Here is a 25,046-nt window from a genome sequence, read left to right as displayed (position 1 = left end):
CCGGGCGTGGTGGCGGGCGCCTGTAGTCCCAGCTACTCGGAGAGGCTGAGGCAGGAGAATGGCGGGAACCTGGGAGGCAGAGCTTGCAGTGAGCCGAGATCGCGCCACTGCACTCCAGCCTGGGCGACAGGCGAGACTCCGTCTGAAAAAAAAAAAAAAAAAAAAAAGAAAGCTGTCGGCCGGGTGCAGTGGCTCACGCCTGTAATCCCAGCACTTTGGGAGGCCAAGGCGGATGGATCACAAGGTCAAGAGATCAAGACCATCCTGGCCAACATGGTGAAACCCCGTCTCTACTAAAAATACAAAAACTAGCCGGGTGTGGTGGCGCATGCCTGTAATCCCAGCTACTCAGGAGGCTGAGGCAGGAGAATCGCTTGAACCCAGGAGGCAGCGGTTGCAGAGAGCCAAGATCGCACCACTGCACTCCAGCCTGACGACAGAGCAACTCCATCTCAAAAAAAAAAAAAAAAAAGGAGAGGAAGAAAGCCATCTGCTCAATCAACTGGGTATGGCAAACTTTCCGTCCATGTGCAATTTACCTCTCACCAAAATACACTGCTCTGTTCAGCCATCTTTCACTAGTACTCCTGGGTGAACAGAAGCAAAACACAGAGGGCTTAAATACCATCAGTGTTCAGAACCACCATACTGTGAGGCCAGAGCTAGTGTCTGATATCCATCAGAAAGCTGGGAGCCTGCCTGGGCAGGATGACCATAACGTTCCGGCGAGTGTTTTGTTTATTTATAACTGATGTCCCCATAGCGAGTGCTTGGCAAAGAACTGAACCTTGCTGGATACCAACCTGCAGGGGGAGCTGGATGTCCCCACTAAACACTGACCCTCAAATGCCGGGAGAGAAACCTCCAATTATGCATGTTCCGAGGGATGCCATTCGTCAAAATGAATTTATGGTCTTCAAATTCTGAATTCTGTTCAGTAGATTTCTGCTAACTGTATCAATAAAGCACGGCTACTTCAGAGACCCAAAAATGCTTTCTACATGACGAACTGTTTTACACAGCAGAATCTGGCCTATTCCAGTCTTAATCATTCTATCGCAGTAGAAGCTCTGAACCACCACAGGCCCCCAGGGCAGGAGACCCTCTGTGTGGCCACCATACTTGTGGCTAGCCCCGCCTGACCCTGCAGCTGCTCTCAAATCCTCTCTGCTCTTCTGAATATTCAACACCCCAACTACTCCTAAGTGCCCTCTACTCACCTAACATTGGGCCAAAGAGCCTCTTGACTCTGAAGGAAGAATAAATTACTAATTTTGCACAGTACTTGAGAGGTCACAAAGGTCTTTCATATCTATTTACTTCTATTACTTCAGCCTCTTTCTCTTTCTTCCCTTTCCCATCAGTGTTTACACATCTCAAGACTCTTCTATTGGTCTGTTTGTTGTTTGAGACAGGGTTTCACTCTCTCATGCAGGCTAGAGTGCAGTGGTGCTCCCTGGTTCAAGCAATCCTCCCACCTCGGCCTCCTAAGTAGCTGGGACTACAGGCGCACACCACCATGCTTAATTTTTTTTTTTTTCTTTTTTGAGACGGAGTCTCGCTCTCTCGCCCAGGCTGGAGTGCAGTGGTGAGATCGTGGCTCACTGCAGGCTCCGCCTCCCGGGTTCACGCCATTCTCCTGCCTCAGCCTCCCGAGTAGCTGGGACTACAGGCGCCCACCACCACGCCCGGCTAATTTTTTGTATTCTTAGTAGAAGCGGGGTTTCACTGTGTTAGCCAGGATGGTCACGATCTCCTGACCTCATGATCCGCCCACCTCGGCCTCCCAAAGTGCTGGGATTACAGGTGTGAGCCACCGTGCTAGGCTAATTTTTTTTTTTTTTTTTTGAGACAGAGTCTCACTCTGTTGCCCAGGCTGGAGTGCAGTGGCACAATCTTGGCTCACTGCAACCTCTGCCTCCCGGGTTCAAGCGATTCTTCTGCCTCAGCCTCCCGAGTAGCTGGGACTACAGGGATGTGCCACCATGCCTGGCTAATTTTGGTATTTTTAGTAGAGATGGGGTTTCACTATGTTGGCCAGGCTGGTCTCGAACTCCTGACCTCATGATCCACCCACCTCGGCCTCCCAAAGTGCTGGGATTACGGGCGTGAGCCACCGTGCCCAGCTGCCTGACTTTCGTATTTTTTGCAGAGATGGGGTTTTGCCACGTTGTCAAGGCTGGTTTCAAATTCCTGGTCAAGTGAGTTGCCCACCCACCCTGGCCTCCCATAGTCCTGGGATTACAGATATGAGCCTGGCCTAGATTCTTCTATTTTTAAAAGAGCTTCCTATAGACCCCACACTTCCATTTAACCACCACCCCATCTCTGCTGCTCTTCACACATATAAAATTATTATTTTTTTTTAATTTTACTTTTTTTTTTTTTGAGACAGAGTCTCACTGTGTTGCCCAGGCTGGAGTGCAGTAGCGTGATCTCGGCTCACTGCAACCTCCGCCTCCCAGGTTCAAGCGATTCTCCTGCCTCACCCTCCTGGGTAGCTGGGATTACAGGCATGAGCCACCACATCCGGCTTATTTTTGTATTAGTAGAGACAGGGTTTCACCATGTTGGCCAGGCTGGTCTTGAACTCCTGACCTCATGATCCGCTCCCTCGGCCTCCCAAAGTGCTGGGATTACAGGTGTGAGCCACTGAACCCGGCCTTTTTAATTTTACTTTTTCAGTAGAGATGGGGTCTATGTTGTCTAGGCTGGGCTCGAACTCCTGGCCTCAAGTGATCCTCCTACCTCGGCCTCAAAAAGTGCTGGGATTACAGGTGTGAGCCACCACGCCCGGACAACATAAAAGTTTTCTACACTCCCTGGCTCTACCTGCACACCTTCCATTGACTATTCAACCCACTCCAATCACTTCTGTCCTGACCACTCTATGAATCTTCTCGTTAAGGTCATCAACAAACTCTTCATGTTAAACCCAATGGATCCTTCTCTGTTCTGATCTTACCTGACTTCCCAGCAGCATCTGACCCCTTGAAACCCCCCCTCATCCCTCAATCCTTTCTTGGCTTTTCTTGATAACACTCTCACTTTTCTTCCCTACTCTCTGACCCCTTCTCTTCAGACTCCTATGAGGAATTATCCTCCTAAGTGTATTTCTTAAATGAGATTGGTTCCTCAGGAAGTTGGGTTTAGTCACTTCTTTGCTCACTCTCCCTGCTCTCTCTGCACAATCTCATCCATGCCCATAGCTTTCATTACCATCAGTAGCTGGTGACTTCTAAACCAAAAGCTCCAGTCTAGAACTCTCCTTTTGAGTACCAGACACCTATGTTCAACTGCCTACCGAGTATCCTCTTTTTGATACCCCACAGTCTTCTTAAATTTAAAAGGCCAAGATCAAACATGTTATCCTCACCCACATCCCAACCCTACTCTGCTCTTCCACTGTCTCATGACCCATCAGCTATCTAGTGTCCAAACCAGAAACCTAAGCGTTATCCTTGACCCCTTCTCCTCTCACTCTGCTGGTCCCATTAATCAAATTGTTTCAATGCCACTTCCTAAACTGTTCTTGAATTCATCATTTTTTTCTGCTGCCACTTCCCAATTTTGTGCTAGTATCATCTCTCACCTGAATTACAGCAAGAGCCTAAATCGGGTTGGAAAACTACAGCCTGCAAGTCCAATTTGGCTCATCACTGTTTTTCTTAACAAATTTTATTAGAACACAGCTATACTCATTTATTTACAGATGGGCTATACCTATTTTTGAGCTGTAATGACAGAATAGTGATGAGAGAGACCATTCAGTCTGCAAAGCTGAAAATACTTACTATCTGGGTCCTTTAAAGACAAACTATGCCAGACTCAATGATATCCCTGTCTTCTGTCTTACCTCCCTCCAACTCGTTCTTCAAACTATAACCAGAGTGATCTTTCTAAAATTAATCCACAAATTTCCCTAATTAACCTACAAAGTCAAGAAAATCTTGATTAAAATATAATAGGATTTTTATGGTAACTTAACGAATTGATTCTAAAATTTGTCTGGAAATGAAATGTCTGAAAACAGCCAAAAATTTTTTTGAAAAATAAAGAAACTAGGGGAAGATTTGTCCACCAAGGTATCAAAACATACTATGAAGCTATAATAAAGTTCTGGTGCAACAAAAGAGAAAGAGGCCGGGCACAGTGGCTCACGCCTGTAATCCCAGCACTTTCGGAGGCCAAGGCAGATGGACCATGAGGTCAGAAGTTGGAGACCAGCCTGGCCAAGATGGTGAAACCCCGTCTCTACTAAAAATACAAAAATTAGCTGGGTGTGGTGGTAGGCATCTATAATCCCAGCTACTTGGGAGGCTGAGGCAGAGAATTGCTTGATGCTTGAACCCAGAAGGAGGAGGTTGCAGTGAGCCGAGATCGTGCCACTGCACTCCAGCCTGGAAGACAGAGTGAGACTCCGTCTCAAAAAAAAGAGAGACAGATACCAATGAAATATACTGGGGTGTCAAAAAATGGACTCTTGTGTACAAGAGAATTTAAAATTTAAGATATGACAAAGAATGGCCTATTCAATAAAGATAGTCGGGCCATTATCCATCTATTTGAACACACAATAAATGTGGATCCCATCCTCATATCACAATAAATTCTAAATGGATCAAACAAACACAAAAAGTCAAGTGTTGGCAGAAATTAGAGAATATATTTTTCATTTTGTTATTTATTTATTTATTTTGAGATAGAATCTCACTCTGTCACACAGGCTAAAGTGCAGTGGCGCGATCTCAGCTCACTGCAACTGCGCCTCCCAGGTTCAAAGGATTCTGCTGCCTCAGCCTCCCGAGTAGCTGGGATTACAGATATATGCCACCATGCCCAGCTAATTTTTATATTTTTAGTAGAGACAGGGTTTCACCATGTTGGCCAGACTAGTCTTGAACTCCTAACCTCAGGTCATCCGCCTGCCTCGGCCTCCCAAAGTGCTGGGAGCCACCACACCAGGCCTGTTGTTGTTAATAGTGAGATTTTCCCTTCAGATTTCCCCTTCCCAGATCCCGTTGTCTTAGACTGATGGGGTTTTCTCCACAGCCTCTTGACTGGCTCACCAATTGTTGTGCTGGACCCCTATTCACTAGGGATGGCACCAGGTTCAAGAGGCTGAAGGGACCTGGAGACAGCAGATGACACATAGGGTTTTGCTAGGGGGAACTTATATGCAGGGACAGTCCAGGGGTGGTGGGCTGGACAGGAGAACCGCCTGTAATTTTTTTTCTTAGTATGCAGAGATTTTTCAAGTTTTTATTGTCAGTTTTATCCTTTTTTTCCCTTACTGGGCTTTTGTCTTCCTTCATGATTTTTCTGCTTCGAAGATTTAAATATTAGGTTTGAGACCTGCCTGGTCAACATGGAGAAACCCTGTCTCTACTAAAAATACAAAGATTAGCCGGGCGTGGTGGCACCCGCCTGTAGTCCCAGCTACTTGGGAGGCTGAGGCAGGAGAATGGCTGGAACTGGGGAGGCAGAGGTTGCAATGAGCCAAGATCGCACAGCTGCACTCCAGTCTGGGTGAAGGAGTGAGATTCTGTCTCACAAAAAAAAAATAAAATAAAAAGCCATAACAAAAAAAAAAAATAGAAAAATAGGCAAATGATGTATTTATTTGTGTATTTATGAATACATAAATTATATATTCATAAATACATAGGCCAGGCACAGTGGCTTACGCCTGTAATCCCAGCACTTTGGGAGTCCAAGGCGGGTGGATCACTTGAGGTCAGGAGCTTGACAACAGCCTCGCTAACATGGAGAATCCCCGTATCTACTAAAAATACAAAAATTAGCTGGGCATGGTGGTGCACGCCTGTAATCCCAGCTACTCGGGAGGCTGAGGCAGGAGAATTGCTTGAACCCGGGAGGCAGAGGTTGCAGTGAGCCAAGATTATGCCACTACACTCCAGCCTGGGCGACAGAAGGAGACTCCATCTCAAAAAAAAAAAAAAAAGAGAAAAAAGAAAAGAAAGAAAAGAAAATGCACATTATAATATAATTATTTGCCTCAGGAAAAAGTTTTAAAAGATTCTGGCCAGGCGCGGTGGCTCACGCCTGTAATCTCAGCACTTTGGGAGGCCGAGGTGGGCGGATCACGAGGTCAGGATATCGAGACCATCCTGGCTAACAAGATGAAACCCATCTCCACTAAAAATATAAAAATTAGCCAGGCGTGGTGGTGGGCACCTGTAGTCCCAGCTACTTGGGAGGCTGAGGCAGGAGAATGGCGTGAACCCAGCAGGCGCAGCTTGCAGTGAGCCAAGATTGCGCCACTGCACTCCAGCCTGGGCGACACAGCAAGACTCCATCTCAAAAAAAAAAAAAAATATTATATCCAGCGTTGGCAAAGGTATGGGGAAATACTGTTAGACATTATGGATGGGGTATAACATAATCCAATCATTTTTAGGGGGAAATTTGCAGGATCTACTATAATTTAGTATGTGTATATTCTTCAAATGAGATATTCCATTGTGAGGTATCTATCCTAGAGAAATACTTCCAGATATGCAGACCGGTAGGTATAAGGATATTCAATGAAACATTGATTATAACAGTAAAAAATTACAAACAACCTAAATTAAAGTACATATGGGCTGGGCCAGGCACAGTGGCTCACGCCTGTGATCCCAGCACTTTGGGAGGCCGAGGCAGGCAGATCACTTGAGGTCAGGAGTTTGAGACCAGCCTGGCCAACATGATGAAACCCTATCTCTACTAAAAATAAAAAAATCGGCCAGGTATGGTGGTGCATGCCTGTAATCCCAGCTACTTAGGAGGCTGAGGCAGGAGAATCACTTGAACCCAGCGGTGGGGACAGGAGGAGGTTGCAGTGAGCCAAGATCGTGCTACTGCTCTCCAGCCTGGGTGACAGAGCAAGACTTCATCTCAAAAAAAAAAAAAAAAAAAAGTACATATGGAATATTATGTAGCAGTGGTTTGGTTTAGGGGTGAGCTCCATGGCTCACGCCTATAATCCTAACACTCTGGGAGGCCAAGGTGGGTAGATTGAGCTCAGGAGTTCAAGATAAGCCTGAGCAACATGGCGAAACCGTGTCTCTACTAAAAATACAAAAATTAGCCAGGCGTGATGGCAGGCACCTGTAGTCCCAGCTACTCGGGAGGCTGAGGCAGGAGAATCGCTTGAACCCGGGAGACGGAGGTTGCAGTGAGCCAAGGTCACGCCACTGCACTCCAGCCTGGGTGATAGAGCAAGACTCTTGTCTGAAGAAAAAGGTAGGTAGATGACCTTTGGCAAGTTATGTGTATTAAGTACATTTTCAACTTATGAGTGTTATATCAGCACATCACCCCATTGTAAGTTGAGGAGCATCTGTACTCTATCCTAACCTTTATCATAAACCCATCTAGTGACTGCTTATTTACATGTCTATATTACCCACTAAATTCTCTGTGTACTGGCATCAGGTTTTGTTCACAGCTATATTCCCCAGGGGCTAGCACTGTCTGGCACATAAAAGCATTCATGAGTATTTGTTGATAGAACAAGTGAATGTAATCCTCTTTTTTTCTTTTGGTTGTTGTTGTTTTTAATAGACGGAGTCTTGTTCTGTTGCCCAGGCTGGAGTGCAGTGGCACAATCAGTGCTCACTGTAGCCTCAAACTCCTGGGCTCAAGCAAGCCTCCTACCTCCACCTTCTGAGGAGGTGGGGCCACAGGCCTGTGCTACCTGCTACCACTCCCAGCAGAATAAGTGAATGTAATATTCATCACAACAAATGAAGTATTATTATTTTTATGAGAACACTGAAACTCAGTGAAATGATCTGTTCAAACAGATCAATCTAGAATCTTACTCTTTCATCTAGAAAGAGTAAGCTGACAATTGTACAACTGCACCCCAAATTGTGTTTGCTTGTTTCCTGAGACAGGGTCTCACTCTGTTGCTCTGGCTGGAGTTCAGTGGCAGGATCATGGCTCATTGCAGCCTCGCCCCCCCAGGGCTCAGGTGATCCTCCCACCTCAGCCTTCCAAGTAGCTGGGACTACAGGGGCACCACCACGCAGGGATAACTCTTTGTATTTCTGGGTAGAGACTGGGTTTTGCCATGTTACCCCGGCTGGTCTCGAACTCCTGGGCTCAAGCAATCCGCCTGCCTCAGTCTCCCACAATGCTGGGATTACCGCCATGAACCACCGGGGCCCAAATGCATTCCAAGTTTTTTACCCCCAAAACTCTCACTTCTTGGTGGGGGTTTGGGGGAAGCTTACCTGGGAACTAATGGCGTACTTCAGGTAGGACAAGATGAGAGGATTGGGGGATGGTCCAATCATGGCCTGCTCTAGTAATGCATCTGCAAGAGGAATAACAAAACACGCCTGAGTGATTACAACTTCTCTGGGTTTATCCCTCCCATCTTTCTTTCCCAGTTCACTTGAGACCTGCCAGGTTGAGAATGTCCCAGGTGGCTCCTTTAGGAAAGAACTTCTTCATGTTGATTGCCCATTGGTAGTCACTCCAACGCTCCTTCCAGGCTTGCAAAATGGCTTGCTTCAGGTTGACCACCTTCATGATTTCACTCTGAGCAGGTGGCAGCGGTGGCAGCCAGCTTTGAGGTGAAAGAAATGGAGCTAAAGAAAAGGACATGAGGTTCTAAGGAGAACCGGGGAAGGCAGAATTAAATAGAAAGGAGAAGATGCGGGAAGATTTAAGCGAGGCAGAGGAATTTGAAAGAAAAAGAGCTAAAGGGATAAGGTAAGATCCTGTCAGGCTCTCTTCTGAACCGCCCTTCCTTAAACTGGGGCACAAAGAAGTATCGGCCGAGCGCAGTGGCTCGCACCTGTAATCCCAGCACTTTGGGAGGCCGAGACGGGCGAATCACTGGAGGTCAGGAGTTCGAGACTAGCCTGACCAACATGGAGAAACCTCGTCTCTACTAAAAATACAAAATTAGCCGGGCTTGGTGGTGCATGCCTGTAATCCCAGCTACTGGGGAGGCTGAGGCAGGAGAATCTCTTGAACCCGGGAGGCGGAGGTTGTTGGAGTGAGCCGAGATCGCACCATTGCACTCCAGCCTGGGCAAAAAGAGCAAAACTCCGTCTCTCAAATAAATAAAGAAGTATCAAAGGGACTAATAGATTAAAGAGGGCATCAAGGAGTTAAGGCAGTCCTGGTTGCCTAATTACGCCCTTAGCTCTAAAAGCGTCCCTCGCCCACCACCACTCCAAGTCCAGATTTGCTCCCTCATTTCCTCCACCTTCTCCAGCCCTGTAACTATACCTCCCAATTTCCTTTTCATCCACCACCTCCTCAAATTTAACCCTACCGCACAAGCCAGTTCTAGGTTGTAGGCATCGCCATTTTGGCACTTGTCAAGAAGCTCACTTTCTATTGGCTGGGAGTAACAAACGCAAACCAATAGGAGTGCAGCAAGGACCGCCCCGCTGTCTTCTGGGAATGGTAGTTCCTTGGACTGAAACCGTATTTGTCTGCGCTGGCGAGGAAACTAAGGGACTAGTCTAGTCGACCCGCATTGTTCTTCTCCTTTAAGGGAGGACATCCAGGAGCTGAGGCACTACAGAGATTCAGGAACTCGAGGGAGCTCGAAAGGCCGCTCACAACCCGGCTTCGCCCACGACGTCACTGTCGACCGGGCTTCTCCATCATATTCCGACACCCTTTCGTTCGTTAGCCCCTAGTTAGTAGGTGCGGCAAGGGTGTGGCGTGGGGGCAAGGGTGTGGCGTTCAGCAATAAGGTCTTTCTCTTTTCCTGGGCCCTTTCTGTTCTCCTAAGCCCCTGGAGCTACCAGAGCTATTCTCATTTCCACAACTATATTCTAAAAGCGACACTGAGGTGCCTTAGTTGCACACCTATCACCGCCCCCTAATCTTACAGTCCTATCAGAATCTCCAGGCCCTCCATACAGCTTGGATACAAGGGAAAGTAAAGAGGAAACTAAGGTGAAGGTGATCAAAATCAAAGGAATTCTGAGAAACTGTCACAACTAAGAGGCCTAAGGAGACCTGATGACTAAATGTAATGTGGTTTTCTGAATGCGATCATGGAAGAGAAAAAGAATACTGGGTAAAAACTAAGGAAATCTAAATAAAGCATGGACTTTAATTAATAATAATGTATCAATATTAGTTCATTAGTTGTTACAAATGCATCATACTAATGCTAAGATGTCAATAAAAAGAGAAATTGGGTGCAGAATATGTGGGGACCCTCTTATTACCTTCCATTTTTTTTCCTGTAAATTAAAAACTTTTTTTTTTAAATTTCTTGTTGTTGTCGTTGTTTAAATCTTGCTTATCCCAAAGATCCATATATAAATTATTATGCCCAGGGCCTTGGCCATAGCCTTTCCTTCCCCCAGCGAGAAACCCAAAAGCAAATGTAACCCACCTCTAGAGGCTCCAATGTCTGAGCCTTCTTATGCATAGCCCTCATCCCTCCCCATGCTGTGGACTGGTCATCCCTAACATTTACAACCAGGAATAAGAGTAAATTACCCAGGAGGCTGAGGCAGGAGGATCACTTGAGCTCAGGAGTTCAAATCCAGCCTGGGCAACATAATGAGACCCTCAGCTCTACCAAAATAAATAAATAAATAAACATGGAGGCCTTTAGCCAGGGCCCAATATCCTAGTTTACAAGTTCAAGCTCAATCCGTATTCCACAACAACGATTCTTTTTTTTTTTTTTTTTTTTTTGAGATGGAGGCTTGCTCTGTTGCCCAGGCTGGAGTGCAATGGTGCAGTCTCGGCTCACTGCAACCTCTGCCTCCCAGGTTCAAGCAATTCTCCTGCCTCAGCCTCCCAAGTAGCTGGGATTACAGGCACGTGCCACCACATCCAACTAATTTTTGTATTTTTAGTAGAGACGGGGTTTCGCCATGTCGGCCAGGCTGGTCTCAAAATCCTGACCTCAGGTGATCCACCCGCCTGGGCCTCCCAGAGTGCTAGGATTATAGGCGTGAGGCACCGTGCGCAGCCTCCAGCAACCATTCTTTGCTCACCCTTTGAGTGGCAAAATCAGTCCTCGGGAGGATAAATCTGGGAGAGCAGCCCACTTAAGGCTCTGGAAGCAAAACTGTGGCCATTTGGGCAGAGAATTACGGCGCCCTGGGTGTCTGGAGAATGGTCTAAACTGGGAGTCAAGGACTTCTGTTCCAAAGGGGAGAGTGTGGCTGAAGGAGGGTCAGATCATGTCCCCCTGTGGTTGGTACTGCCTATGGCCTTTCTTCCTCCCCATACATTCAATCCATACCCCTCCCTTAGGCTCCCTTTGTGCCTGCCCAAGTGACACCACTGGGGAATAGTGTGTATACAAAACAGCTGCCATATGTTGCCAAAGCTTCTGAAGCAGGAAGGAGGGAGAATACAGATTCCTCACCTCACCTTCCAGATGACCCCCGGCCACTCCACTCACACTTGAGACTGCCACAAACCCTGCTTCTCCTCAGTCTCTCACGTATCTGACTTCCCCTCTTCTCTCAGGCCCCTCGCTCAACCTTTGCCTGCTCCCCTGCTGTCATTCTGTGCCTGTTGCCGCAGCCTAAGGCCCTCCACCTGGAGCCATTCCTGGATCATCCTGGAGCCCCTGTCGCATACCTCAGAGCCCAAACTGCCTCTCTTGGAGAGAAGCTGTCAACTGTGTGTCCAGTCCACACAGGACTGGGGACTATTTGGGCCCTGAGGATGGTGATATTTTGAGCTCAAACCATTCCCTCTGGCAAGGAGCCTGGCAGATTTCTAGGGAGGTGCCTCCTCCCCACTTCGCAGTGACAGGGAGGCGGCTTTTGTAGTCAGGCCATCTGCCTTCTCTGTCTCCCCACCTCCCACCAGCAGCCCTTTCTCTAGGCTTGGCAAGCTTTCCCCAAAGGCTGGACTCCTATGTACAAGGGCTCCCTAGCTCTGGGCAACGACCATTTTTAATTTATCCACTTTGACCTCCCTGCCTCTCTAGTCTGTAAACATCAGAGGCAGCCTTTCCTATACCACCTCTTCCTTCCATACCACAATATCTTCCTAGGGACCACCTTGGGCTCTCTGGCTCACTGCAAGCACGGGACCCCATGATAATCCTCCAAAGGGCGAAGAGAGATGCTAACATTTCCTTTGGGTGTACAAAAAAATAGCCCCCCAGCTGGGCGCAGTGCCTCACACCTGTAATCCCAGCACTTTGGGAGGCCAAGGCAGGTGGATCACCTGGGGTTGGGAGTTAGAGACCAGCCTGACCAACATGGAGAAACCCCGTCTCTACTAAAAATACAAAATTAGCTGGGCATGGTGGCGCATGCCTATAATCCCAGCTGCTCAGGAGATGGAGGTAGGAGAATTGCTTGAATCCAGGAGGCGGAAGTTGTGGTAAGCTGAGATGGCGCCATTGCACTCCAGCCTGGGCAACAAGAGCGAAACTCTGTCTCAAAAAAAAAAAAAAAAAATAGCCCCCCAGCCCATCTCAAAGCCCCGTCCTACTTATCCCACTTTCTTTTGCTTTTCATTTCCTCTCAACAGGGACAGGGGCTGAGCTCCCACCTCTGCCCTCCTAGTCCCAAGCCCCAACCTCTTTCTTCATCTTGTTGGCTACCTTGGCTAGAAAGAGAAGGGGGGCAGGTGGAAGTCAACCAGTCAGAGTGACATGGCAACCCTGGAGAAGTGTCAGAAAAGCAGCTAGGCCAGAGTGGGGTAAGAGGTGGCGAGGAACAGAGTTCTGGGTACCCAAGGGGAAGGGAACATTCCTTATCTATCTAGGCTAGAAAACAGTATAAAGAAAAGTGGCAAGAGTCCAGACCCAAAAACCCAGAAACACTGAAATCGTTGGTAAAGCATACAAGGCACAGAGGGTGTCAGCTTCCCTTCTCTCCATAGGGAAACTGAGTCATTCCCTTTCCCTAAGTGGAACATTTTCCTCTGGAAGCTTGCCTGGGTCCCCCCACTATGGGCAGCAGGTGGATGGGAAAAGAAAGACAGTGACTCCCACACACTTATACACAGCTGGCTCCAAACCAGTTTCCTCCTCATACCAGTCACCAAATCAAAATCCCTGCTTTCTGTCTATCTGGGGGAGGGAATGATGGGAAAGAGGCTTGCAAGGTGGCTGCACCTCAGGGACTCAGGGACAACCCCTGGATCCCCCACAGTTGCCTGTCTCTGTCTTCCCGCTGCCCCAGGAGAGTGAAAGGCAGAATTTGAATCAGCTCTTGGAATAGCTTCCCCTCTAACACCCTGGAGGACGCCTTCCCTCTCCATACTCCCAGCACAGAGAAGAGAAGTGATGTGATCCTGAGGCCTGGACCGGACAGTGGCTGGGAAGGGAGGGCAGCCTGCCATTTCCTTTGGATGGCCCCTCCCTCCAGGCCTTGAGAGCTGCACTGCTTTATACTTTTGGCTTCCATATCATACTGCCCTATCCCCTCCTTTAACTGGAGTGGGAGAGCTGCAGAAAGGTAAGCCCCAAACTCTGATGGTAAAGGAGACTTCCCTGCTCCCCCTCCTCTCCTCTCTCCTGCTGGCAAAGATAGGATGAGAAGACTCTAAGGGAAAGTGAAACCAGAAGCTAGGAGCATTTGGGGAATCTAATACTTGGCACATATTAAATGCTTAAAAAAAAAAAGTGTCAGGCTGGGTGCGGTGGCTCACGCCTGTAATTCCAGCACTTTGGGAGGCCGAGGCAGGCGGATCATGAGGTCAGGAGATCGAGACCATCCTGGCTAACACAGTGTAAGCCCGTCTCTACTAAAAATACAAAAATTAGCCAGGCGTTGTGGTGGGCGCCTGTAGTCCCCACTACTCGGGAGGCTTAGGCAGGAGAATGGCGTTAACCCAGGAGGCGAGCTTTCAGTGAGCCAAGATCGCACCACTGCACTCCAGCCTGGGTGACAGAGCAAGACTCCATCAGAAAAAAAAAAACAAAAAAAAACAAAAAAAAAATGTCAGATTAATGAATAAAAGTAGGAGAAACCCTGAAAGACAGCCTGGAAAAGGTGTCACCTTCATTTCTCACCTCAGCTACCAAAAGCAAGGCTCAGCCAGGCCTGGTCCCTTCCCTGGCTCCCTCTTTCATGACCCATAGCAATAGTGCCTGATGGGACAAAGGGGAGAATTAAGTGGCCGCTTTCTCTTACCAGGGTAATTGCTAATTTGCCAATCTCTCATCTCCTGCGTCAGCCTCCCAAGTAGCCAGAACTGAAGGTCTGCACCACAACACCCGGATAATTTGTGGTTTTTTTTTTTTTTTGAGATGGAGGTCTCACTATGTTGCCCAGGATGGTCTTGAACTCATGACCTGAAGAGATCCTCCTATCTCAGCCTCCCAAAATACTGGTGATGTCAGCCACCTTGCCCAGCCTGCTCTCCAACTTTCTTTCCTCCATTTGCACCACTCTTTTTTGATTGGGAAACCCCTAGGAGGGAGAAACATCTGAGCTTTGAGTTCTCTTGGCTGGTAGTACCTCAGTTTCCTCTGCTGTCTTTCCAGAGCACCCCCAATAAGTTCAGCTCTGTCTGCAGAGTCTAGAGGTATATGCTGGACATGTCATCACTTGCTGACCTAGGGTCCAGGAGGTCAAGATGAGATAGAAGAAGGGATTTACTGAGGCCCAGGCCACAGAGCTTGTTCCATGGTGGCTGGTAGAGGGGTCTGTCTCCTGTTTCCCCAAACTGCTAGAGATGTGTAAGGCTTTGAGCAGGGGTAGAGGATGCTGTGTGGAGTTTTAGCTGCCAGACTTTGAAAAAAACCTCTTCAGAAAGATATCTGGATACCTTGGTTCCTAGGGGTCGTATCCTCAGGAAATCTTAGGGTGCTTCCTAGCAACAGTCTGGAAGGAAGGGAGGGAGAGATGGAGGGAGAGAGGGAGGGGCCTGGGCATGGCTGTTCTGATGGGAGCCCAGAGAACAGGCTGTTCCTGCTACCTCCTTAGCAACGGAAATCTCAGCTGGAGGGGCCATCAGACATATCCCCTTGGAGGGTCTATCCAGCCTTATTCATGCCACCCCTACCCTCCTCATAGATTGGGGGAATGCTCTGAAGCAGAGGTGGGGAATGGGAGGGGACAGCCCTGGTGCGGGGGGCGGGGGTTTCATGACAAGGACGGAAAAGGAGCTGAGGATGAACTCAATCTGAGAAGAGCTAGCAGCTTCAAGAAATGAGTGGGCAGGGTGAGTGGGGTGGGAGGACAGATGAGGCAACACAGGGACAGTGGCTATAAGCCCAGACCTGGGGTGGATCCTGGCACCTGGGGAGAGGCCTGCTTTGAAGGCAGTGTGCCCTTCACTTTGTCCTGCCCAGACCTGTCACTAGTCCTTACTGGGAGCCCAAGAAAAAGAGGGAGGTAAAGAGAAGATGGGGGTGGCCAGGGACAGTGGCTCATGCCTGTAATCCCAGCACTTTGGGAGGCCAAGGCAGGAGGAGCATTTGAGGCCAGGAGTTCAAGACTAGCCTGGCCAACATGGTGAAACCCCATCTCCACCAAAAAAACAAAACAAAACAAAACAAAGCAAAGAAACGAAAATCAGCTGGGCATGCTAGCACATGCCTACAATCCCAGCTACTTGGGAGGCTGGGACATGAAAATCCCTTGAACCCAGGAGACGGAGGCTGCAGTGAGCCAAGATTGTGCCACTGCACCCCAGCCTGGGCAAAAGAGCAAGACTCTGTCTCAAATAATAATAATAATAATAATAATAATAAATTTTAAAAAGAAGATGGGACTGGTAAACCTTGTCTTTGAGTGCCCCACTCTGCCCCTCAGGAAAAAAAAAAAAGTGGATCAGGAGGCACTTCATTTTCTATGGCTCTGGGTTTAGGATTTCAGAAAGTCTTCCCCACCCAACATTATAGGGCCTTGCATCAAAGAGAGAGATGGTGGGGAAAGCCAGAATGGAAGGGAGACAAAACTGTAGCACCTTCCTCCTCCCCCTCTGGACACCATCACTTCTGCCCTGATCCAGATTACTGCTGGTCCTCCCCACTGCCTCCTAGTTCTGCCTTTGTGATGCAGAGTATAAATGTATCTCATGCACTGGGATTCCCTCCCAGCTCCTTGAGCAGCCCAATCCCAAGGGACTAGTTCCATACAGGGCAGAGTACAGACCCTGAGCACTACATACTGCAGCCTTGCTCCCCAGGGTTCCAACCAAACCTGATCACCAAGGAGGTGGCATCGACTGGCAGACAGCCACCCTCAGTGCACTTCATTCCGCTCACTGCACTGACTGCACACTGCAGCCTCCTGCCCCACACTGCAGCTGTTGCTTGTCTCCTGTGAGCCCAGACTGAACACAGGTTCGCTTACTGCATGGAGGCTCTGTGCGCTGCAGCCTCAATTCCCCATTACAGCTGCCACTGCACACCACAGGCTCCCTTCACCCATGGCATGCCCTCAATACCACCACTGCACTCTGCACGCCATAGGTTTCATCCCAGCTGCTTTTCTCATCTCCATGGTTCCAGGGACCCCAAGAGAGGTGCCTTCCCCTCTGCCAAGCATTACAAACTCCAGTACCCCCTGTGAAAGAAGTGGTTCCAACAGCACTGAGGATGCAGGTGGCTGAGACTAAGACATGAGCAAGGGCAGCCCAACTTGGGTAAGCTGTGGGTCAGAATCCCACACTCGCCAAGTGACTCTGCCCAGTATAAACTGGGCGATTAGCCGAGCAGCTCCCCCTAACACACACACACTTACACACACACACACACACACACACACACCTCCCCAAGAGCAGACTATGTAGCCAGGGCCCCACCCTGAGAGCCGTGGGAAGGCTGTGGCCCCTGCTGGTAAAACTGGGCTAATAACAGCAGGGGAACCGGCGGGGCCAGGGGGGTGCTGGGGTAATTAGGGCTCGGCCTGGCGCTAGGAGATCCTGAGATGAAAGGTGCTCTGGCGTCACTGGGTTGGTTTTATGTCCATGAATGCAGGTGTGTGGTGTGTGCATGTGTGTTCTGGGGGTGGGGCTGGCGTGGTGGAGACCTCTCCTTTGGTTGGGTTAGGGGGTCCATTTGTATGCAGCCCACTGTCTTCCTTAGATTGACTCTGGTGCCATTTGGATTTTTGTGGGAGCAAACATGGGGGGAAATACCACCACCCGGGAGCTAGGAATTGAGGGGGGTATGGCAGATCTTGTCCCCTCCCCGAGCTCAGGAGAGGGAGCAGATTGTTGGGGAAATGGCTGGTGACAGAGAATAGAAAGAGCCTATATGGAGAAGGGTGACGTTGGAAAGGGGAGGCAGTGGATCGGTATTGATGTTAGAAATGAGAGGGGAGGGAGGTAACGGGGAATGAACCCCCACAAGGATTAACAACGTAAGATGATTGAAGTTAAAAGGACATCAGGGGTCACCTGCCCAGCCCTCGCAGCTGAAGCTTGAGGAAGCTCTGCCCCCGACAGCAGTGGCGATTTGTCAAGGTCACACAGTGAGTTACTGGCGGAGAAGGGACCCGAACTCCCAAACAAACTCTACACCTGCAAGCGTTTGGTGTTTAGACTTTCTCCCCAATGTATAAGGTGCAGGCGGCTCGTCGATACTTCCTCCTCCACCCTCACGGTGCATACCCGAAAACCCCCCAATTCTCCCGGCAAGCAAAGGCTATTTTTTAATGACATCTTTTCCAAAATATGTCACCAAGTACCCACTCCTGCGGGAGCCGCCCGGGCTGGGGAGGGCGAGTCCGAGCGGGGCGGGGCAGAGGCGGCCGAGGGGCGGCCGGGCCTCTGGCGGGGGTCCCGGGGCGCGGCAGGGGGCGGGGGGCGGGGGCGGGCGGCGGCGAGGCGGCCTGCAGGGAGCAGCCGCGAGCCGGCCGGGCGCGCCGAGCCCGAGCCCCAGCCGGAGCGGGGCGGGGGAGGGAGGAGCCAGAGCGGCCGCCGCCTCTGCCGGAGGAGCCGCGGGGCCGCCACACTCGCCCCCCGCCCCCCCCCGCGCTCACTCGCACTCACACCCGGGCGCAGGAGGCGGGCGGCCCGGGCCCCACCGGCCCCCCATGGACGCCCCCAGCACGGGGCGCTGAGACCCCCGCGTCGCTGCCCAGCCCGGTCCAGCGCGCCACGCCGAGGTAAGGAGGAGGGAGCGAGGGGGCATTAATATGCAAATGCCTTGCGATTGATTATGCAAAGCCGCGGGGCTCCGTGGCCAGCTCCCAGGCGGGCTAGGGGCGCCCAGGGGGTGCCGGCTGCCAGCCTCAGCCTTTCCCAGCGCCCCAGTGACCCTGTCACGAGCCCCGGAGCTTGCAACTGACGCCCTGGGAAAGGGAGGTGTTGCTAGGAGGTCGGTGGGCCCCGGGTTTCGCAGGCGGAGATGGCGTCCGAGCCTCCCCCTGGAGGGCCCGCCCGGCCTCTGTCCGGCCAGTCTGCTGCGCATTCCCGGGCCGGGCCCCGTTGCCGGCCGCCGGAGCTCCCCCGCCCGCCGCGCCGCGGTTTGTTTACGGTGCGCCGGAGGCCTGCCCCCCCCCCCAGCCCCCACCCCTAGCCTCTGAGGCCCGAGTGGCCTTTACAAATCTGCCTCCAGCTGCGGAGGGCAGTATGAGTGCGGTGGCGGGGGTGGTCTTGCACGGGTCCGGGGAGAGGGAAGTCCCCCCCCCCTTCACCCGCCTCCTGGTTGAGCATGGCTGTCTGGTTGCAACACTCCTAATTGCAAAAACGCGGCTCTTGGGGGGAATGTGTGTTTGGAAGGGGTGTACTTGGTGGTGCCTAGATGATTAGGAGAGTTGCTGGCTGGGGAGGAGAGGGAGAAATGGACCTGTGTGTGTGTGTACCCCACCTTGTTTCCCTCCCCTTGCAACGTGTCTCTGGTGCCCCTTCTCCATCTGGGGCCCTCCCTTGTCCAGCGTGAAAGAAAGGCCTGGGGGGATGACAGGGGCAATTGAAAGAACCACCGTTCCAGGGGTGGGGGTGGGGGACACAGAAGGAAAGCCAGTGAGGTGGGAGCCTGCCCCTCAGTGCTGGCTTTGGCTCCAGGAGGGGGAGGGGATGAAGGGGGCTGTTGTCCAAAATGAGGGGGGAAGCAAAAGTGACACGCAGACACAGAGATATGTCCACACAGACAGCCACATGCACACCCAGGGACACCCAGGCAGACTCAAGGACAGGAGCTACTGGACACACCCACATGGGGACAAGGGAAGAGGCAGGCTGCTGCTGCACCGTGGAGCTCAGAGGGGTGGGATATACCCATGGGAGACCAAGAGCATGGGGACTGATCCATGCACATACCCACGCACAGGGTCACACGTAGATGCTGTCACACACTGGGGCAAGGAGGAGTTGCTGTCACCCACACATAAAAAGTCACTGTCACATGCATGCATGCACACAGAGCAGTTGCACACAGCAGCACAATTACAAAAGACCCTGTCACTCACAGGCACACACGTGCTCGCATGAGCACAGTCACACAGACATCATTGCTTGCCGTGACAGTCGCTGTCACTCAGTCAGATGCAAACACAGTTACACATCAACACATGTATACACAACTTAGCAACAAGTATTTTCCTGGACTCTTACTGTGGAGCTCTGAGGTTCTGTAGGCAACAAAACCCTTGCTCCCAAGAATATTAAATTTGGCTGTATGAAAAGGTGTTCCTGCGTAATGGTGCAAAGCATGCATTCCCAATTACATGTTCTTGGTCTCTATCGCTTGAGATACCACCCTACTAGACAGTGAGCTCTTGGAGACCTGGGAGAATCACTTAAAGAGCTCTTGATCCCCCTCAGAGCCTAGCACAAGGGCTGCTCTGTAAATACTTGTTAGTTGATTGACTGTGGAACCTGCAGACACAGGTGCACTCATTTGCACACGGTCCCCTGAACTCAGGTACAGAACGAGTTCACAAGGCCCAGGTCCCCACAGTTGCAGGTCCACACCAACAGTCGTGTCCACACAACCCCAGATGCACACAACTGCAGCCTGTGCAGCCAAGCACACACTTAGATGCACACAATCACAGACTTTTCCCCTTCAGCTTCCTCCTCCCCTTTTTCCTCTAGGCTCAGCCACTGTGCAGGAATGGGCTGTTTTTTTTTCTTTCTTTCTTTTAGAGGGACAGAGAAACAAGCGCAAAGACAGTGGGTTCAGGGGGGTTCCAGAGGGCCGAGTCATGGGCTCAAAGCAGTGTCCAGTGACTTCTAGAAGCTGGGATTCTCTTGACTGTTGGGGAAGGGGAGAGCTGCTCTCCTCCCTACCCTAAAAGCCCAGGGGTGTCTAACTGCTCCTGCTCTGAGTCATTTGCCTGGGTCTTTCCTGGGAACAGTCAGTCACCCCCAGCTGAGTTCCTGCGCCCCACCTTGAGTCTGGCCGTTTTTCCCACCTGGACCCTGCTGTCCAAACTTGGAAGCTTTCCTTAAGAGGCCATCGGCTGGCGAGTGTCTGTATGAGTGATGGGTACTTTTGACTTGGAATTTCTCTCTAACTCTCTCTGTTGCTCTGTCTTGCAGTGTCTGATTCTCTCTCTCTCTCTCTCCTTGTTTCCCTGCCAGTCTGTAACTCTCTCTCACCCTGTCGCTACCCCCCATCTACCCCTGTCCTTGTCTCAGAGCTGGAGACTGGCAGCAATGTTCTTCATACTTTTCCAGTTGTTAATACTCAAGCTCCGCCCCTCTGCCCCCCGCCCCCCCGCCCCGCGCAGCCTCTGGGGTCAGCTTGAGGTTGGGGTGGGGGGCGGGGGGCTCAGCTGGCTGCTCAGGACTTCCTGCACTTCCTTAGTGCTGCAGCTGTAGCCAGCAAGTTTTAGGGGCTGGGAATGGGGGAAGGGGGGGGTCAGCCACTGCCCATGCTGACCCCTCGGGCCTGCGTGTCTGGAGACACCAGTTCTGTGGGCACCCTCGGGGTGCAGGCTGCAGCCAGCTAGCAGCTCTTAAACAAGCCAGTGAAGAGGCTCCCCCCACACTGACCCAAGCTGGGAAAGAACCGCCCCCATGGGCAGTGGCGGGAGCTGGCAGGACCCTGCTGAGTTGGGTCCTCTGCAGAGCTCACAATGGCCTTTCTCCACACCCCTGGCAGCTGAGGCCCACCTCAGAGATGCCCAACAGCTGTGTCCTTTTTGCCCAGCCTCAGGGCCTGGTTCTGAGGGCACAGCTGCCCAGACTAAGTGTGTACTAAGCGAGGCCCCCCAACCCGTGAGTGCAGGTTCCAGCCTAGAAGGGGTACCTCTTCCAGAGAGGGAATTTGAGGAGGGGGAACTCGGGCAGGAGACATCGAGCCCGGGGGCACCAGGCACTTCTTGCCATGCTCCCCTCTATCCTTGGCCTATTTGGAGGTGGAGGCACTTGGCAGAGAACCCACAGGGCACCTACAGAGGGGAAAGACTGAGGCTTGGTCTCAGGGAACACATAGCTGGATGAAAGAACAAGACATTGGGCCGGGCACAGTGGCTCACGCCTGCAATCCCAGCACATGGGGAGGCTGAGGCAGGTGGATCACCTGAGGTCAGGAGTTCAAGACCAGCCTGACCAAGATGGTAAAACCCCATCTCTACTAAAAATACAAAACTTAGCTGGGTGTGGTGGAGGGGTCCTGTAATCCCAGCTACTCAGGAGGCTGAGGCAGGAGAATCACTTGAACCCAGGAGGTGGAAGTTGCAGTGAGCTGAGATTGTACCACTGCACTACAGCCTGGGTGACAGAGCGAGACTCCGTCTCAAAAAAAAAAAGAAAAAAGAAAAAGAAAAAAAAGAACAAGGCATCTGTCAAGCAGGTGATGTGCCATCACAGCTAAGAACAGGGATGATGATGGTGATCATGATGGTCATGATTGACCTGGACTGCCTGGGTCTGAATCCCAGCTCTGTCATTCGCTGGATGTGTGACTTTGAGCAAGCGGTTTAACTTCCCCGTTGCCTCATCTGTAAATTGGGGATGATCATATCTACCTCATTTAGCTTTTTTGAGGAAAAATGTTTTTAAAAGTGCCTAGTTCATAACAAACCGTATATGTGAGCGGTTGTGATGGGTGAAGGAAGCTGTGGGCCTGGGGTCTCCCAGATTTCTTAGAGAAGCTTAGTGGAGAATTGGATCTCCTAGACATCAGTGAGACTGGGGCCTGGGGCAGTGGGTCTCCAATTTCCAGCCTTCTCACCGTCATGTAATCTTTTCCTCCCAGACAAATTTTTGCAACCTGGAATGAGTGTATGGGAAAGAGCCCAAGGCAGGCCCCTCTGCCCCACCCTCCTTTGACCCTCGCCCTTCAGCTTACAAGGAGCCCTTGGCCCCTCAGCCTGGGACACACCCCACCAGCTAGGGGCACCTGCATAAATCTTTGGGCATCACTGCATCTCTGTTCAGAGTCTGAGCTCGGGAGTTGGGAGAGAGAGAACAAGGAAAGCTGTCCCCTCTCTTTCTTATGTGTGGGCTCAAAGAGGAGGCAGTGCCCTTCCTCCCTCCTGGGAGCCCAGCATTGGTCAACCAGGACCCAGCCCTGGCGATAGGCACCAGATTCCCCTCCCCTCCATGGAGTGGTACTTAGTGTGAAAGGTGGTGGCAGAGAGAAACTGAGGCACTGAGTAAGGACCAGTGTGGTGGGCACAGCACTTTGAGATCCAGCGTCTGTCCTGGGTTGCCTCTTTCCCTTTGTGAGTCTGGTGATCAGGATCCCCTCTCCAAACCCCTTTTATTTAGCCCTGCCCCTCAAGGTGAAGCAAGGACAATGGGAGGATACCCTGTAGGGGTGACGGGAAGCCTTTGGAGTGGGAACCAATCTCAACTCCAGTTCTCAGCTGGGCGCAGTGGCTCATGCCTGTAATCTCAATATTTTGGGAGGCCAAGGCGGGAGGATCACTTGAGGCCAGTAGTTCATGATCAGCCTGGTCAACATAGTGAGACCCCATCTCTAAAAACAACTTTAAAAAATTAGCCAGGCGTGGTGGCGCATGCCTGTGTTACCAGCTACTTGGGAGGCTGAGGCCGGAGGATTGCTTAAGCCTGGAAGGTCGAGGCTGCGGTGAGCTGTGATTGTGCCACTGCACTCTAGCCTGAACAACAGAGTGAGACCCCCCCACAAACATCCTCTCAAAACAAACAAAAACCAAACCAAAAGAAAACAAAACAAAAAACCCAACTCTAGTTCTCATGGCTGCAAAGGTGTCTAGGGGACTTTGGAGAACTGTTGTGTACCTTGGGGAGGGAGGCAAGCATGACCATGGTGGGAAGATCACTGGCTGGGAGTTGGGAGGCCTGGCTTTTGACATTCGCTAGTTGTATGACTTTGGGCCTGGGTTTTCATTATCTAGAGACAATGGTTCCTGTCTCACTCAGGTTGAGGGCAAATAATACAAGGTGGGATGCCCCTGTGTTCAATCCATGTTGCATCCTGGCATGGTGAGCAATGCCTGTGGATTCTCCTTTTTTCCCAGGGACTGACACATGCCAGGGTGGGGCATACACATGCTGCCTGGAACCAGAGACAGTTCTCAGTCTCTCACTGAAGTATCTGGGGCTGCTGTGTGGTGGGGGCACATGTGGTTCCACCCTGGTGTCACTTGGCAGGCCAAAGCTGGGGTCATAGGGACCTCACTCCAGTATGCCATTGCATGAGGTGGTCCAGAGGGAGGGTCAGAAGTTTGCTGGGTAGACAAGGGAAGCAAGATGGGTGTTACTGGTGCCCAGGAAATACTATCCTTGCTTCCCTGTTATGGGGGTGGGCGTTAAAGGTTGGTACCAAAGCCACAGCCATGCCCCTCAGCAGTGGCCAAGAGCAGAATGGTTGGACCAAGCCCCTGGCCCACCTCCTCCTCCTCCTCTCTTCCTCTTCTAAGGAAGAGATCGGCTCTTGGCTCCCAGAGCCCCAGCTGCCTGTTTCTTTTTCTCTTTTACCAGGCATGGGGGTGGGGAAACAGGGGAACCGAGGCTTTGGTGTCTTTCGGCATTTTTGTACACATCAGTGAGTGGGTGTGTTGTGCACGCATCCATGTGAGAGTGTTTTTGTGCATGTGTGGGCTGGGGAGGGCTCTGAATATCTCCTGGAACGGTACCCAGAGCCCTGTGGCTCTGCGCATGCGGGGTGAGTGTGTGTGTCTGCACGTGTCCGTGTGTGTGCCGGAGACTCAGCTGCATTCACGCGCGCGCTCTCTCCCTCCCTCTCCCTCTCTCCCTCCCTCTCTCTCTCCCTCTCTCCCTCCCTCTCTCTCTCCCTCCCTCCCTTCCTCTTCCCTCTCCCTCTCTCTCCCCCTCCCCCCTCTCTCTCTCCCTCCTTCTCTCCCTCCCTCTCTCTGTCTCTCTCACACACACACTCTCAATCTCTCTCTCTCTTCCCTCCCCCTTCCTCCCTCCTTCCTATTCCCTCCCTCCTCCCTTTCTCTCCCTGTCTCTCTGTCTCTGTCTCTGTCTCTGTCTCTGTCTCTCTGCCTCTGCCAGTTCTGCTTGGTTAGGGGCTAGCTCCAGCCTCTGGGGTGCTTGGGAGAACATCCCTGCCTGTCTTTCCCCCTCCACCATTCCCTCCCCTCCTGGGCCATGCTCCTCAGGGCTTGCAGGCAACTTCTTTTACTGCCTTAGATGAGGGAGTGAGGAGGGAGGACCCCAAGCCTTGTGCCCATAGTGCCATCTGCAGCAAGTGCCTTGGCCCCGTGACATTCATGCCTCCAGCATTCAGCTGCCCCAGCTCCCAGCTCCAATTACCCGCTGGCTGCTGGGGGAGGGTGGGGAGAATGTGCCGTGCCCAGCTTGGGGGTGCTCCTGCTTCTGCTTTCTTGGCTACTTGGATCTCCTGCCTCCATTCCTGAGGGGAATTGGGCAGGGGGGCGTGAAGTTCTGTGGGCTGATAAGGAGGGGCTGAGTTCTTCAGCATGGGTGTGGGCATGACCACCCATCAGTGGTCATGGGGGATGGATGTGACCTGGGAGGAGACCTCCAGACCTGGGCACCCACCTTGATGCCTGGCTGGAGCTGGCCCGGGCAGGAGGAGGGCGAGGAGAGCAGCAGGTGGGTGAGGCTATGGGGGAGCCGGGTGGGAAGCACAGTCTTTGATGTTAATACTGGGCATCTGGCCCAAGTCAAGGCTGCTGTTTATGTCTTTCTGTCTCTGACCTGCAGGGGGGGTTTCCTGTTATATTCTTTTGGGGCGGGGTGGGGAGGATCCT

General features: G+C 51.5%; 2 protein-coding genes across 15 annotated transcripts in view; one reads left to right on the top strand and one right to left on the bottom strand.

Annotated features, from left to right (window-relative positions):
• MED24 (mediator complex subunit 24) overlaps positions 1-9,362 on the bottom strand; it is a 29,873-nt gene extending 20,511 nt beyond the window's left edge. For 5 of the 14 annotated variants that reach the window (XM_030808297.1, XM_030808298.1, XM_030808299.1 and 2 more), the window contains exons 1-3: positions 9,253-9,333; positions 8,415-8,603; positions 8,244-8,326 (exon numbers count right to left, since the gene is read on the bottom strand). In XM_030808297.1, coding sequence (XP_030664157.1) covers positions 8,244-8,326; positions 8,415-8,603; positions 9,253-9,271 — 291 coding nt within the window. In that variant the 5' untranslated portion in view covers positions 9,272-9,333. Of the gene's footprint in view, positions 1-8,243; positions 8,327-8,414; positions 8,604-9,252 lie in introns of all 14 variants that reach the window. The other 9 variants (XM_030808303.1, XM_030808305.1, XM_030808308.1 and 6 more) reach the window with 4 other exon arrangements.
• Positions 9,363-17,807: 8,445 nt separating this feature from the next.
• THRA (thyroid hormone receptor alpha) overlaps positions 17,808-25,046 on the top strand; it is a 30,518-nt gene continuing 23,279 nt past the window's right edge. Inside the window, exon 1 of the mRNA XM_030808091.1 lies at positions 17,808-18,032. The gene's annotated coding sequence lies outside the window, so the exon portion shown is untranslated. The remainder of the gene's footprint in view (positions 18,033-25,046) is intronic.

This window comes from Nomascus leucogenys, unplaced genomic scaffold (genome assembly GCF_006542625.1).
Source record: "Nomascus leucogenys isolate Asia unplaced genomic scaffold, Asia_NLE_v1 Super-Scaffold_285, whole genome shotgun sequence".
In the NCBI taxonomy this organism is placed as follows: domain Eukaryota; kingdom Metazoa; phylum Chordata; class Mammalia; order Primates; family Hylobatidae; genus Nomascus; species Nomascus leucogenys.
This window is presented reverse-complemented; position numbering and strand designations above follow the sequence as displayed.